This window comes from Amphibalanus amphitrite, unplaced genomic scaffold (genome assembly GCF_019059575.1).
Source record: "Amphibalanus amphitrite isolate SeventyFive unplaced genomic scaffold, NRLGWU_Aamphi_draft 000432F_arrow, whole genome shotgun sequence".
Lineage (NCBI taxonomy): Eukaryota > Metazoa > Arthropoda > Thecostraca > Balanomorpha > Balanidae > Amphibalanus > Amphibalanus amphitrite.
This window is the reverse complement of record NW_024881926.1, coordinates 405,295-421,595: the sequence shown is the minus strand read 5'-3', so window position 1 is coordinate 421,595 and position 16,301 is coordinate 405,295. Positions and strand designations below refer to the sequence as shown.

At 54.1% G+C, this 16,301-nt stretch overlaps 1 protein-coding gene across 4 annotated transcripts in view; it reads left to right on the top strand.

Moving 5' to 3' along the window:
* LOC122391331 (transmembrane and coiled-coil domains protein 2-like) overlaps window positions 1–16,301 on the top strand; it is a 50,650-nt gene that overhangs the window by 26,006 nt on the left and 8,343 nt on the right. For 2 of the 4 annotated variants that reach the window (XM_043385132.1, XM_043385131.1), the window contains exons 2-8: window positions 2,760–2,919; window positions 9,200–9,422; window positions 11,301–11,454; window positions 12,868–13,093; window positions 13,636–13,680; window positions 13,967–14,011; window positions 15,770–15,852. In XM_043385132.1, the coding sequence (XP_043241067.1) occupies window positions 2,822–2,919; window positions 9,200–9,422; window positions 11,301–11,454; window positions 12,868–13,093; window positions 13,636–13,680; window positions 13,967–14,011; window positions 15,770–15,852 (874 nt within the window). In that variant the 5' untranslated portion in view covers window positions 2,760–2,821. Of the gene's footprint in view, window positions 1–2,759; window positions 2,920–4,840; window positions 4,917–9,199; window positions 9,423–11,300; window positions 11,455–12,867; window positions 13,094–13,635; window positions 13,681–13,966; window positions 14,012–15,769; window positions 15,853–16,301 lie in introns of those variants that run through there. The other 2 variants (XM_043385133.1, XM_043385134.1) reach the window with 2 other exon arrangements.

Sequence of the window (16,301 nt, the reverse complement as noted above, 5' to 3'; positions counted from 1 at the left end):
GCACACAGATCATATGCAATGCCGGCATTAAACCGCAATAGTGCAGCCGTTTTCCTGGCGAACAATCCTTCCGCTTTCTAAGTTTTCATCTCCAGGCTACCAGCGGTGAGTTGTCTGTTCTATCCGTCCGTCGCGCTGGATCTCCCCTTGGCTGGAGCGAACGACCTGCTGCGGTGGGTGCTAACATTTATTCACTCAGCTCGCTCTGTGTTGAGTGGGCCGATGGTTTCTCCGGAGCTGTGGCTGCCACAGAGTCCCTCTGTCCTACGTGCCCGCACCTCGGCGGCCTAGCGAAGGCGCCGAGTGGGGCCGCGGCCGCCAGAACCGGTTCTGTCCGTCATGACTGTGTCTCGCAGGATGGCTGAGTCATCGAGGAATGCACGATGTCGACAAATTTGGGTGAATCGCTGCATGGAACGCGAAGACGGTGACGGTGGTGTGTGATTGGACACGGGAGGTGGAACCCGTGGAAGGGGCCCGGTGAAAACGGGCGCCGTTCCGCCCCGAAAGGCCGCGTCGGTGGGTGCCTTCGATAACGGTGTTGTTGGTTGGACGGGACTGAGCGCTGCGTTTTGCTGTGTCAGCGGTCTCGCAGTCAACAGCGGCAATTTGTTGTTGAATGCTGCTCTAGACGTGGCGCTCGTGCCAGATTTTATCACGGCTCTTCGCATAGGGTGCCGTCATAACAACAATATGATGAGATAACGGCTGCCACACTCCGCAGGGTGTATACCACAGACGTCGGTCTTTTTCACAAACAACAACGCATCTGGCTGAAAGAGTCAACGTTGCAGCCATTATGTGCCTCAAGGTCGCTCTCGGGAAGACTCATCAGCGCTGCGCTAAACAAAACAGCTGGCATCTCATTATGCCTTTGTTGTCGGCGCGGGACGGCCCCTCGTTTATGATATGCCATCGTGCGCACTTGTGTCACTCACAGTAAGTCCTTCGACGAACTTTCAGCCGGGGGAGTTACGGCGGCGAAGCAGAGGGCCCTGCTCTGTTCTGGCCTTGCATCGCTGCAAACTGCACAAACCCTCAGCCTCAGTCGGTGGCCTGCAGCGGTCGCTGTTGCTGGGCGACGCTGTGTCGACCCGCATGTCTGTTCCGTCTCGTCTGGATCCCTCCGTCTGATGTGCTCCGATCAGTGGGGCGAGGTGACCGAGTGCGGCGTGCGTCATCCCCGTGTCTGGCGCTCACCCGCCGGAGGATCCGGTGCTGATGTTATGTAAATGTCCGCTCCGGTCGCAGCCTCATGCGGAGAAATGTAATTTGCCTTGGTGATGGGCCTGCTATGTATCAGAGGAATTCGATTTTCTGATAATTGTAGGTGCAGGATGAGAGGTGGCTGCTGAAGGGAATGAGTTATCTAATTATGGTCCACGGAAATAGGATTCTGAGCTAGCACCAGGAGCTCGATAATCGACTTAACCTAACTGCAACTTATCTAGCCGGCTGAGCCGTTTCCGCCTCCCCGCTCTCTCTCTCTCTCTCGCTCTGTCGCTCTCCCCTCTGCCCGGTGCCTCGGGTGGCCGGCCGGCCGCCTGCCATCGATCGCCAGGCCAGAGCTACCGTCCAGTGGCCGCTCCCATTCATTGCAGCGGGGCCAACGGGCGGTGGTGCGGGCGGCGGCGGCAGCGGCGTCACCCCCAGACATCAGCCGGTGCTGCTTAGGAGTCACCGAACGCCGGCCGCCGCTCACCGCCTGCCGGCCACCGCCCATTGCTCACCGCTCACCGCCCACCGGGCGCCGGGCGCCGGCCGGCGGAAAGACGTGTGACTGTGCTGTGGACGGTGTCGGTCGACCAGACGCGGTGAGACCCTTTGAGGAGCTGATGAAGTGTTGACGGAGACGTCGTGACACGGTCGGAGCCTCTGACGGTCGCCACGGGTCCTGTCGACACCGGTGACGTATCCCCCCCTCCCCCGCCCGGGTCAGTGCGGGCGCACTAAGCGCGTGCGGCCCACGCTCGAGACCCACCGCCAGGGGGCTCTCTGTGCCGCCCGCTGACCGGTCGAGATTGCAAGCGGTGACGGCGGCAGCTGTGCTGTGATTCATTCCGCGTGCGCCTTTGTGTGTGAGTGCGGTGCATGGGTGCGTCCCGATGGTTGTGGTTGGTCGTGATTGGAAGGAGTTATTCGTGGTTCATTCGTGATATATCGTGATCGACCGGTTGATCTGACCTCATTGCCGGTGGCATTCAGTGGCTTTCTCGAAGCCCCTCCTTTCCATGATTTATCCGGCACGGATGCCAGTAATGGTGGTCTTGTTCACGCTGACAGTTGACAGTCTCTCAATATCATTCTTTGCGGCAACCATCCATTCAGCATTTCCTAAACATGCCACCATGGTCATTGCATGACAACCCACTTATCTCTTCCGTTACGCTGCTAATCGTTTAGCTTCTTCATTCCTTCCCGTCACGCAATTTTTTGCCTTGATTATTCCTCTTTCTCCTGAGATTCGATATTTCTGGCTCACCATTTTGGGTGTCTGGTGGTATGTTATCGCCCTGGTTCTCCCATTTCTCCCTTAGGATGTTAGGTATATATCTCGCCCTGACCGTTCCATTTCCCTCCGCCGCTGTATTTCTCGCTCTAGCCACCCACCCCTTCCTCAGGCGATCTACCTCCCTCCCTCCCTCCCTCCCTCCCTCCCTCCCTCCCTCTCTCTCTCTCTCTCTCTCTCTCTCTCTCTCTCTCTCTCTCTCTCTCTCTCCCCGTCTGCCTCTCTAACCCCATCTGCTCTCTCTCCGCAGGCGATGTGTTCCTCGACGTGCCGCGCTGGTGTCCGCGGAGAGCCAGCTCGGGAACGCCCGGTATGGAGCCGCTGAGCGGCAGCGGACGGCCGTCGCGCTCCCGAAGCACATCGCCAGCGCCCGTGTCGCGCAGCACGCCCGCCACGCCCGCCACGCCCAGGTACGTCCCGTGCACGGCCGGTGGAGGGTGAAGAGAGGCGCAGATGGGAGCAGGGTTATTGAATAGGGTGAGGGTAGTTACAGCTAATAGGTGCAGTGTTTACGGGTGGCTTAGTGGCGTGCAGAATCGATTGAAGGGAGGATGTTCTAGGTAGGTCTTCTCTTCAGCCTATCACACGGCAGCTGCTTTGTAAGATTTTGGTGCCGACCACAATCATCCAGGTATGCGGTTTATTTGTACGCTTTTTTGCCCAAATCCAACCGCTACCAGCATCATGGCTTTCATCGGACCGGCTGGTACCGTTTTCACCCTTTCACCGTCGGTTTTCGCCATGTGGAGTCCGCTCGATACGTGAGCCGAGCCGCGGCTGAGTGGCGTGCCTTCTGTGAACCCCGCCATCGCCACAGCCTGACACAAACCACTGGTGACAGTACCGGTCCAACCTAAACGAGACAGACCCTAGCGTGACCACTAATGTGTGCCCTTTCCGAGACCGACTCTAGTTGAGTGGTAGTGGCGAAACCAAACCCGTCGGCATCAGTCTGAACCGCTGAGTGTCCCACTATCCGTCCCTATCTACCCTGCGCCCTGCTTCAGTTCCATACCACCTGATGTCCGTCATGAGTGTGCCACACCTGAGCAAACCGTACCCGGGTGCTGTGTGTCCCATTTTTCACCACACCACGGCACAGGTGTGCCGTGCCGTACGGGAACATCTGTGGGCCGTGGTCAGCGACTGTGGTAGTGTGTGATTCACATTCCCACATGCCGAAGGCAGGACGGTTTGCTGTCATACCGGATAAGGTAGTACTCCTATTGCCATATACCCACGCAATAATCACTTTCGCTACCTGTGGCGCGACATGTTCTGGTCCGGTCCAGGCTGGATCCTGTTCCGTCTTGACCGGACCTGTCTGTTCCGGTTCACTCAGTCTGTTCGGATTGACGTCTGACATAGATTACGCAATAAACATCATTCCTATCCGGTCCTTACGTGCACTGTCTTGGTCCATACCAGCCCTGTGACTCATCACTCCGACATCTCCCTGACAGAGCACGTCTGGTCAGTTTGAGATGCATCTCTGTTACAGAGCAATGCCTAATCTCCAGGGAATATTTCGTAGTATATGCAGACACATTCTCTAAATTACAAGTCGGGACTGCATTCCTTCGTCCCCACCACCTTCCCGCTTCGCTTCTCGCCGTCTCTTTCATTTTCCCGCTGGTCCAAATGGACTCATTTTGTGTCTGTCAATGGGTCCCGTGCCGGCGTACCGCCTGTCACTGACGGCTTCAGCCAGCGGCCCGCGTGTCAGCGGCGCGTTAGCCCACCGCTGTTATCGGCCCTGTCAGTCGTGACTAATTGTCTAGTCTCTGCATGGGCCGTCGACCCTCCGTTACTTCTGTGTGTGTTTGTGTGGCGTAACATGCCGCGCGGAACCCGCTTTCTGTGTGTTGTTCTGTGTAGCCGCTCGGCTAATGTTTTGGTTGGCTGTGTTCTTCTCTCTCAGTTAATAACTCTGTGTTTAACTTCTCCTTCTCGTGTGAAGGACCCGTGGAATAATTGCGGAGTTAAGAAAAGGTAGATACGAAGGTAGGTGACAGTAATCGACTGCATTCTTTGCACCCATTTCATCACTGTCTCAGCAAGCAGTCAGAATTAATTTTAACGAAACTTGTACGAAAGTTCCTGTGCCTAATGAAATTCCGTCGCTTCCCCAGCCACAGCAGTACTCTGGAAGTTTCTGAGAGTTTGCAGGCGGTTGCTGTCAGTTCTGTGTATTTCCTGCGGGTATTGAGCTCAGGCTCTCTCGGGCCGCTGTCCGTGGCTGTAACTGTGCATTGGTTCGTGTAAGGCCCGGTGGCGCCGTCCTGCCGCTGCCGCGGCCCGGCCGCCCTGTGACCGAACCTCACCCTCTTGCAGCCCGAGCCACCGGCTGCTATGCCACCCGGCCGTCGGCCATGAACAGGCAGCATAGCTTACCCTTGTTCAAAAGGTATGCGCCCTCTTTCCCTCAGTCTCTGTCTCTCTGTCAGGCTTGGTGTAGTCAGCACACTCTACTCTCTCACGCGCTTGCTGGTTTCTTTGTCGGCGTGCCGGCCCTGTGTTGGAATGGCGCTCTCCGCCCGTTGGCGACCCTTTGTTAGCTCGTAGTAGTGGAGTTATGTCTGTTTTCAGCTCGTTTGGTCTCTCGCTAACGGTTTAGTTTTGCTACCTCGGTAGCCGCCCGCTGTGTTTCGTTTGCCCTGCACGCGCCCAGCAGCCTGGCGGCCTGGCACCGATACCACTCTCATCTGTCGACAATTTAGCGACTGTTTTCTACCACTGCTACCACTGTGGTCTTGATGTGTGCTGCATTCAACTCCACGCCCAAATACAAACCCGTGCATGTGAAGACGAACTGATTATTCCCTATGGCAGATACGCCTTCCCTGGATATTATGGTGACCCTCCTGTGACGTCACTATGGCCCCTGTGACGTCATTTTCTGGCAGCCGGCCGGTCCGCCCCGTCACCGGCCATGGATAATGGACCGCTGTGTCACCGCCCCTCGCTGACTCAAATTATCGCCCCTTCCGCGCACCGGCGGACGCCTATCTGGATTCGCGGACGGTGCCGGATCTTGGCGAGACGTGTCTGTCTGGCTGACTGCCCAGCCGTCTGCCCCCGTGACCCTGGTGACCCGACCCCGTCTGCTCTGTCCTGCTCCGGCCACTCTCCCCAGCTTACTGGTCCGCCTCCGCCGGCCGGCCGGTCCGCCCTGCCTGGCTTTCCTATGCACCTTGTCCTGTTACTTTGCCCCCTGTCTGTTTCTTTGTCCACTTCTTGTGCCTCTCTGCAGAATAGCGTGAAAGTTCTACGGAATCCTGTCCATCCGTCCGTCCGTCAGTCCACGCGTCCCGTCCGCCCGCACTTCCGTCCTTCATCTCGTCAGTCCGCCCTTCCTTGTCTATCCATCAGTCGGTTGGTGCGCGTTTTTCCGCCGCTCTGTGTGCGCCTTTGTGCGGGCTCACAGTGCGCTGTGTGTGAGTCAGACACCCGGCTACACACAGTTGCTCGGCAGTCGCTGCTGTAAGGGGCAGGCAGCGGCGGTATGCATCTCTGTCTTGCTGCAGCCGCCGCCACAGCTGCTGCCAGTGATTTGGAGTTTTTGTTGGGTGCCGAGCGCAGATCTACACGCGCTGGCAGGCGGCAACGCTGGGGCGTACAGGGTGTCCCATAATTACCCGGACATTGTTAATTAGCGTATAAAATAAGGCAAACATGATTGCGCTTTTTTCTTTCTACCGTCCTATATAGTCAACTAGGGTGGCTGTGAAATAGCACATGCAATAGATACGCTTGTTACAAGATCAGCCGACAATGATGGAAAATGCCAGCCATTGCTGGTCTCAGTTGTTTTACGGGTCTCCCGAAACTGGGTGTAGGCCTGTTTTCTTTGACCTCTTGCCGGAGGATAATACGATCATATAAGATAAACTTGACATCAGAGTGTTCCCAGGCCATAAGGTATTATCCCACAAAACAAAAATTTCTGCCTACGCCACTTTTGCTGCGTTTTTTACATCTGGAGTGGAGAAGCTCCATGTCTGAACATTGCGCAACCTTTGGCTTCCAACAGATTTGGTTTACAAAACAAACCCATTCATGGCCATTTGGTTCACGGCATCCAGTTTTCGCACTGGTAGAATATTACCGCAGTAGTACTCTGTGCCAACGGTTGTCTTTGGGCCATCATATCAAGCCCAATGAGTGCACGGTGGCTCAAAATGTCTCACAATTTGATTTTCGACGGGTGCCTGGCCGTCTCTGCTGTTGGGGTGTTGTAGCCATCGGACGTTCACACACGCCTTTTTTGGGCGGTTCAAATGACATAATACCTTCGTTAGACCACAAAGTGTGCTTCAATATACTGTTTTGTTGTATATGTTATGTTTTTGGGATGAATTGTAGTGATTTGCGCTGCTTTTCCCGTAGTTTTCGCATATTTTTCTGGCGAAGGACCCCAAATTCCAAAATTTTGTCGAAGATAGTGGTGCAAAGTAGACTAATGTTTTGTAGATAATCCTGATCTATTGTTTAGCTAGTTTTTAGCTAGATCGGTGACGTTTGTTGTCTATGACAAGCAACCACTTGTTTGACAACTAGTGCATGGCCCTTTTTGGCCGAGCCCAAGCTTGTCAATCAGGTTTATCTCTTGCTCTCTCTGGCTTCGTTAGCTGATATAATTGCGCTTTGCTCAATCCTAACTGCTTGCAGATGAGCTGCTGAAGCTCTCCAGCAAAAACCATACCGAAAGTCCGTTTACAAAGTTGAGAACGGGAGTTGATTCACCATGGTTTTAATTAGTGGCTTAAGCTGAAAACGGAAAAGGACTACTCTTACTTGACTCTGGATAACAATTGATTCGAGTCGTTACCGGCCACCAAAAGCACGCAGTCCTAAATCTCGATAGCTAAGGGATATCCTATAAAAGTATGATGCTTGTATATCATTAGAAGCGAGCGCAGTCGTACTTTTAGCCAGAAAATAAATGTCCGGGTAATTCTGGGACACCCTGTATGTATGGCACGTGGGAGGCACGCAGATCCGTCTACAGAGGGACGCGTATTTCGCCCACGAGTGATGGTGTTGGGTGACATGTTAGGTGCGCTGTGAGGATTAGGAATGTTGGTGGGAGGGGGATACGCGGCCCGGATCGTGGGCGGCGGATCTCTCTCTCTCTCTCTCTCTCTCTCTCTCTCTCTCTCTCTCTCTCTCTCTCTCTCTCTCTCTCTCTCTCTCTCTCTCTCTCTCTCTCTTTCTCTCTCTCTCTCTCTCTCTCTCTCTCTCTCTCTCTCTCTCTCTCTCTCTCTCTCTCTCTCTCTCTCTCTCTCTCTCTCTCCCTCTCCCTCCATGGTCTTGCGCCCTCGCCCGTGTCCCGTTTCTCGACCTTTACCACTCCCCATTGTTCCCCATTGTTTGCCGACTGTTTACCAGGCGTTTTTACGCCTGCGACCTTACTTTCAACCTCACTTTCCTGTTTCATATTCATGCTTCATCTGCCCATTATACAATATTTTCTTTGTGTTATACTGTTACGTCTATCTGACCGCTTTCCATTTCGATGCATTCTGTTTTCCTGGCGGTTTGTTTCCCTGTTATCAGTTGCCATTTTCACCATTGTGGTGTCTTCAGTGTCCTCCCTTCATTGGATCCCGATAACATTCATTGTTGTACCACATGACCCGCTGGCGTTCATTCATTCTACATTCACAGTTGTCAGGTCTGTCTATGCAGCGATCCGCTATTCATTCTATTTGCCATGTGATGAAAGGCCACACATCGAATGTGCACGTAGTACATCATGAGCTACCTCCCGTGCATATAGCGGCGCTTTTCCTCTCCTTGCTTAGCATTGCAACATATTGGCACACAAATAACCATGAGAACGTTGCTGACACAACATTTAAACATGCTTCTCACATAAACGAGGCTGAACCGATATGATACAAAGTGTCACGCTCCCAAGTCACTGTCACGCACGAAGAGTCCTTTCCGCTGCTTTTTACGAGTCATCGGTATGCATTCCGTGTTCCTCCCAGCTGGATACAGAATGTTCAGCGGCTGCAGCGGCGATTCGCACACCTGTACCGTTGCAGTTTTGTCGGATAGATGTACCCTCCGCCCTCAACCTCGGTCGTCTCCCACACGTTCTGAGAACTAGCGAGGATCCGTGCAGAGGCTTTGCAGACGGCACAGATGTCGCCTCGTCCCACTTATCCATCGAGCGACCTAGTTATTCTCGTAGCCGTGCAGTTTGCACGATGCGCTGAGGATGGGTTTTTAGATAGTGGTAGCGGTGGGGTTTTCTAACACCTATCCGTGCCCGTGTATGCGGGCCGGGCCGAACTTTCACTAACATGGTATCTTCTGTAGTGAGTTTGTTCTCTGAGGGGGGGGGGGGGGGTCTTTCTCTCTTTGTAGTGTTTGACACGTGTGCGGCGTATGGGTCACTGATTGACATCCGTCCGTCACTCGTGCTGTAACTGTCACATCTACTGTCGAATCTACTTGCTGGGCCGTTAATCCTAAGTGGGTCTGGCGCGAGCGTCACGCTACCGTTTTTGCTTTGTCACTGTTTTTGCCACTGCACTTTGCTGATGCACTTGACTTGCGCCGTGCGCTGCCGGGTTGCCGGTGGCCCATCATTACCGGCTGCTCTCTGGGTAGCGCCATTTGTCCAAGTTACGTATGTTGATCGTCTCCAGCCCACTGACCGTCTCCCACCGCCGGCAGCAAATGGGGCTCCGAGTCAACGGCACCCTCCTCCACGGGCGGCGGTGGCGTGGCGGCCGCCAGCACGCCGTCTCGGCCGCGGCGGCGGCGGTCCCCGCGCGGCGGCGGCGGCGGCGCGCCGGCCGCCTGGCGTCACCGCTCCGACCTGGACGCGGCGGCCACCCTGCGGCAGAGGCGCGACTCGGGAGACGAGCCCTACTCGGCCGCCGATGACGATGAGTCGGTGAGTCAGAGGGTGTTTTTTAATGATTCTTTATCTGAGTCAAAATCTCGGAGTCTGAGTCTAAATCCGAGTCTCCGAGTATAAACGTGTGTCGAGCCCGAGTATGAGTCTGAGTATAAGTGTGTGCCGGAGTCTGCTGAGTCTGAATCTGAGTCTGTCCCTCCGAATTCGAGTCCGAGTCCAAGTAAGCGTTGAGTAGGTGGAGCGACGGCGAGGGGGCGGGAACGGAAAGGATGGAGTAGGCTGCATTGAGATTGATTGTGGGGTAATGTATCCTAATTATGGAGCGCCGGCCATTGGTTTCCAATACGCGTGGGTCTGCGACGTACTCTGGTAAAGGCAAAAAAGAACTGGGCAATGCTTGTGCGTGGGTGAGAGCTGAGGACTTTGAATTCGTTACCTCACAACACCCCTAGGCCATCAGCAGACGTACTTCCGACTCTGATCCCGTGTACTGTACATTTGCCCCTCCGTGTCAGTCTATTTCCGTCTGCGGTCGCCGCGGTGACTGTAACCATTTCCCGCTATCGTCGCTAGTCGCTAGTGGATTGTATTCTCCCTATCTGCCCGGTTATCGTAACTGACCCTCGATCCTGCCTGGCTGCTCTGTGGATGACAGCACTTTCCACTGCGCGCCTCGATCGGACGAGGGTCGGTCGACGATCGTCGCTGCTATCAGGATTACACGGCTGTCGTCGCCTATCTGTTGTGTAGTCAATGACCGCAGTGGATTCGTGAGCTTATCGGTTGTGTAGTGTAATGACTTAGTTAGATGGATTTTGCGATCACCATAAGAGAGCACTTGATATGACGCCACATGGGGCGATATAAATAAATATGAATACTTTTTGCGGCATCAAACTGCGATTGATAACGCTTGTATACGGAGTCGATCAGGTGTTATCCCGTCTCGAGACCTCAACTCAACTGGGAGCACGCGCTGCGGTTGTGCTCTGTGAGTCAGGGCGCGGACTTTGACCCGGCGATGCTCGCCTTTCCTGCTCGTGCCTTGTTACCTGGTCTGAACAGAGACCAATCTGCACCGCACTTGCCCGGAGACGTGCTTCATCAGGTGTTCTCTGCTGACTGGATGAGGGCGGGTATTGACGTGACCTGACGCTGACCCCTGAGGGGGTGAACCTGACACCTGGGGTAACCCTGTGGGTTGCACCGTTAGCAGCTCATATGATCTATGGGCACATCTGTAATCGAACCTATGGATTATATTACACCGGGGCCACGCCCCAGACGTTAATTGCCTTTATCGCCCTGTCCCGACCTTTGTTCTAACCTTTCAGCGAATTCGGCACTTCACTCAAATTAACCTTCTCGCGTGTTTCCAAGTTTGATTAAATTTGTGGCCGTGAGAGATGACGAATGGTTCGGATGTGAGACTGGTCATTTCGTGATAGTTTCGTGACTTTCGATACGACGCCTGTCAAACATGTTGACATGCCGTATCACTCATGTTGCAATCACTGATGCAACCGGACATATCTATCTAACTATAATTCGATACGACATCCGCTGCACGAATTGTAGTGGTTTCAGTGTGATGAGTGGCCAACGCCAAACCTTTTATGTTGAGACATTCAAGTATTTGGTTTGGCCTGCAGCTCCCCTGACATGCTGACAATTTTTTTTAACCTGACCCGGCCCTTTCCATCAGACAACGCTACTGACGGGCGTTGTACCCTGACCTTACCTCTGACCTGACCGCTGTCCTCTGCCCCCTCTCCTGAGACCACGCCTCTGGTAAGCGCTGATGCCCTGTCTGGCTATCTGGTGACCTCACCTCTGATCTCCCCTAAGACCACACCTCTGGTAGACGCGGTGACCCTGACTGACCTGTGACCTGACCTCTGCCCGTCTCCTCAGACCACGCCTCTGGTGGGCGCCGGGGCCGATGTCGACGAGGTCGACCACCTAGAGCCGGCCGAGGCGGCCCGCGTCAGGGAGGCCGCCGAGACGGTCCAGACCAAAATCGCCCGCTGCAAGGAGGCCATCAAACAACAGCAGAGAGTGCGCGATGGTACGTGAGGATGGGATAGGAGGGAAGGGGATGGGGAGCTGAGTGAGTCGAAGGGGCCTGACACCGACAAGGTCGTGGTTGAACGCCGGTGCAATTAGCATTTAAGTGTTAGGCAGTTTAGGTTCGATTTCGTTAGGAAAGTTTTAGGACGTCTCATTCAAGCGTTCAAGCTTTGGTTCCTTGGTAGAAGAAGCGAAAGCTGTTGTAATAAATGGTCATCAGCTGGAGTCGGGAGCTACAATCCAGTGATGGCATTGGGACTTTATATAAACGTGACGTTTCACCGTGCACAGTTGCCGTGACACGCGTGCTGGGTGTCGTGCCGGAATGTGATCGGATGACCGCGAGCAGCCTACTACGCAGCGCAAACACAAAGCTCGACAGCCCAACAAGGCTTGCTTAGATCAGCTGTTCCACTTGTATAGAGCTGAAACAGCTGTTGATGTACAGATATCATACACGGATAGACGCACGAGTATCAGTTGTTATCTAAAACGTACAGTAAGGGCTACTCAATGCTAACGACTAAAATAAGTACAGTAAAAGGGCTACTCAGTGTTCACACCACCTAGGTGGATTTCCACTGCGGGTCTCCCTATCCTGGTGTAAGGAGAGGTTCATTGAGCACCTGCTCGCTGATCTCTGAGAGTGGAGGACAGGTAGGTCACAGAGGGCGGCAGATAGCGCACTGATACCGCGGGTCAGACCTGCGCCGCTCTCGGAACAGCGACCTTGATAAGACCCCGACCTTGGTCGGCGGACGGTGGGATCGAGCGGATCATGTGCGGTTCCGCCCGGTGGGGTGGGAGAGATGCGGCGTGGAGCGCTTCCTGGGCCGGTCATGGGAGCTGTATGGGAAGTGAACTGCTGTGGGAACGTGGGGCTGAAGGCTTGGCGTTGTATTTACTGTGTAGGAATGCCGCGGATGCGCTAAAAGTCACCGTTTTAGCCGGAGCGCGCACTGTTTTAGCCAGATGTCAGCTATGTTAAGCGGATGTCTTCTGTTGGTATTTTTGTCGGAATGCCTTTCATTTTCTCGCTAACAGGCGATGAGCTGTGTCACTTGGCAGCGGACCGTCGCCATCTCAGGATGCGAGACTATTTGTGGCGACTGTGCTGTCTGTCGGCTCGCGCTGACCGTACGCGGCGTATGGTACCGCCATCTATCGAGCTGTTCTTACACAAGTAATGGCTCAATCGCTGTCGAGCGGCGCCACCTAAACCATAGACCTCGCTGTCTTCCGGACTTTTGCGACATTTCTCTTCTCTCTTCTCGTTAGCTGCGCCGTGTGATCAGCTCAAAATCACTGCACTTGATACACAATAAATTATTGAACACCTAGCTGTGCTCTGCTGGGAGCATTCCAAGCCTCTAGGGAGATTCACATTAACTTTACCCGTCGTCTCTTTCAGAGAACGTCAACGAGTACCTGATTCAGACTGCGACGGTACAGGACCGGGCGCAGCTGCAGAAGCTAAAGGCGCTCTTCGAGAAGAAGAACCAGAAGGCGGCGCAGCAGATGGCGCACCAGCAGCGCAAGCTGGAGGCGTACACGCGGCGCGCCAAGGACCTGGAGACGTCGGGCCTGCCGTACCGGCCGCCCAAGGAGATGCTGAAGGATGTCGGGCAGGGACTTAGGTGGGTGTCGCTAGGTTGGAGTTTAGGGAGGGCGAGAGAAATGCTGGCAGATAGTGGGTGGGGACGCGGAGGGCAGTCAAGACTTGGGGACGAGGAAGCTAGATGGGAGGGGAAGACAATAACGGCAACGTGAAGGGAAGGTGCGGTGTAAGTGGTGCTGACCAGGGATTAGCTAGGGAAGTTTGCTGAGAGGAGTTGCTTCGGTGGTGACAGAATATTGGCCTGTTGGCGTATTAGGTAGTTGTGATGTTGCATTAAGTAGCTGTGTCGGACTATTGCTGTAATAATGGGTTAACTACAAAATACGCCAATACGGCGCGGAAATGTCGGATGCATGCAGACTGAGAAGCATTTTAACAAACTACAGTGTGACCGGTACGTGAGTTCATTGTGCCTCTCTTACATATCGATCTTTCTATAAATCGTTCCCTGTTCCGTGGGACCACTGAATGTTGCCCCGCTCTGACCATATTGTACGGGGTGAGTGCCCGTGACCTTTGGAGAGGCCCGACAGGCAGTAACGGAGCCATTGTTTGCCGCAGGAACGTGGGTGGCAACATTCGGCACGGCATCACAGGACTGTCCGGGTAAGAACTGCCGCTGAAGCATGGCCGCGGGGCTGGGTGGGGTGTTTTGTATAAATAGTTTCACTAAATGTCTTATGTTGCTTCGGACTCTACCGTCTTCCCAGTGAATGGGTGATTTTTATGCCGTCTTCATGGATAGATTAATACAGCCGTCAGCCTCCTTGGTCGGTCCAAACTAGTGATTTATAATATTTATCATTGCACCATCACCGCGTTGAGTACCTACGATTGCATTGATTTCGTTCTCCAGACTCTCTTCTAACGTTCATTCCTTTCCCGTTTCCAGGGCCGTGGTTGGAAACATGAAGGGCGGGATCCAGGGAGCCGCTGAGTAAGTATCCAACGCTGGCCCACGCTCAAAGACGCGATGTTAGAATAGATTGATATGGCCAATTTAGTGTGAAGTTGGTAGTCGTCTTGTGATACATGGCAGGAGGGCGTGTTTAAAACTGTGTCTTGATAAAAGTGTGTTTGCGTAAGAGAAATCAGACGCCAGTGCCATGGCACCATGTGAACATTGTACAGTGTTGTGAATGAGACAACTCCATAGTTACATCGATGCATGGCTGCTGTGCAAGCTGTTTGTTTGACAGTAGCTCGTGCAGGTTGTACAAATGGTTTTGTTGCAATGTCCTCCATTCGTGACCCGGTGAGCCGCGGTACCCCTTTGTCCTACGCTCTGTACAGTTTGCATACCATTCCACTGCTACCGGGTGCACAGCCAAACACAAAACATCCTGCTCCATTCATCACTCGTTTTACCCTCCAATCATCATTTCACCCGTTCGCCGCCGCCAGCCGCCCCCCGACCTCACACGGCGCTCGGAATTCAGTGGCCTGCACCCGCCGGTCCTATGTCGCTGCGGCTATCACCTCTCATTCGTCACTGAACGCTGGCTCGGGGCGCGGGGTGGCAGCGGCTGTTACATTGGTGGCAGTGTACCGGCCTCCACCGGTCGACCCGTGTGTGTGTTCAGTCACGTTTGTTCCATTGTGTGTGCATTGTGACCGGTGGAGGGGGGGGGGGGGGGGACAGCAGTGTCGCTGGCATACCGGATGGCAGCTCAGTCTTGGAGTGGAGGTTACAGTGAGGGTAGAGAGGTGAGGTACTGCTGGTGGCGGCAGTGGCGGTGGGGGCGTCGTGCATGGTGGGTTGAAGTGTGCTGGTGGTTGATTGTGGACTCTTGGTCGGTGGGAAGTGGATGGTGGAAAGTGGACATTAGAGTCATGTGAACGGTGTACTTCTGTGGACACTGGACAGTTAAAGACGGTGGGCCGGGGCAGTAGTTTGGCGGTTGACTGTGGAATCCGTTCAGTGCAAAGTGGAGGATGGACTGCAGCGGTTGTGTTGGTCAGCAATCTACATACAGTCATTAGCAGCAAGTTCAGCTGTGAACAATTGACGCGTGGTCGTGTATAGGGCCAGACGAGGGACAGGGGGTAGCGTTAGCTGTAGCAGCGTGAGCTAAATGCATCACGGTGGTGATCGGTGCCATGCTAGCGTGGTCTGTGACTGTGAGGAACATTTTGGTGCCGCAGAAACTAACTGCTGTACCCCGGTGATTGTCGAACCGTGAACGCCCGCTGCCTCGTACTACGTTTTCATTATCATACCATTGTGTTCCTTTCGGTGCGGTGAACGGTTAGTGCATTACCGCAGCCGACACGGACCGTCCAGTGCCATTAGTGCTGTGGCGTTCAGTCGTGGCGGCTGGTATGTAGTGTTGACTGTTCAGTCTGGTCGATGGGAGCGGGAGTGTGCTGGTCAGCGCTGGCAGCACGCCGTGTCAGCCGGCAGACTCCGCGGGGGACCCGCCTAGGTGTCGTGTCAGCACCGACGGCTGCCTGTTGCTCGTCGGTCTGTCTGTATGCGATAGTGCGTCTGCCCGCCTGTCTGTATGTGGAGCAGGCCGTGCTGACATGGACGCTGGACTCGTGAGGGAGAGGACGGCGGGGTTCAGTGATACTATGGAATTCGTTTGTGTATCTCTCATCTGACGTTAGAGTGCTGATATCGGTTCATCTCTAGCTACACAGACACACAATAGTCACTGCTGCGATGAACTGACGTGATTCTCTGCTGTTCCAGGTCAGTCATGTCCAAACCTCGTGAGATTGCACACCTGTTGAAGAACAAATTCGGCAGCGCAGACAATATTACCGCCCTCACCAGTGAGTAATCGCTGCTGTTTGTTGTTGCACACACAAGATAAGGGCCACTGTGCATGGCACCGTGTTCTCTCACGCTCGGTTTGGGAGAAAGAGGGCCGGATGTGTGCTGCCACACAGTCTGTTGACATTGTGCGAAAGACTCGACGTGTATGTGTTGGGCGACTGTTGGGCTCTGCACCTGCCAGCTGTGCTACCCGTAGCTAGGGTGTCGTTTGCTGGTCACACGTAAAGATTTGAATTCACTAAGGAGAGAATTGCATTTGATAGATACCTCACATCACTACCTAATATGTAACCAACCATAATCGAGTAAATCAGGTGAACTGTCGCTTCTAAATGCTGAATCAAATGACAATTGTAATAGAATTGTGTTATGAATTAGTAGAATGTAGCGTGCCTCGTGTGTGTATTGTGCGTGTGTGCTTAGGACCGTGTTTGTGTGGGCGCGT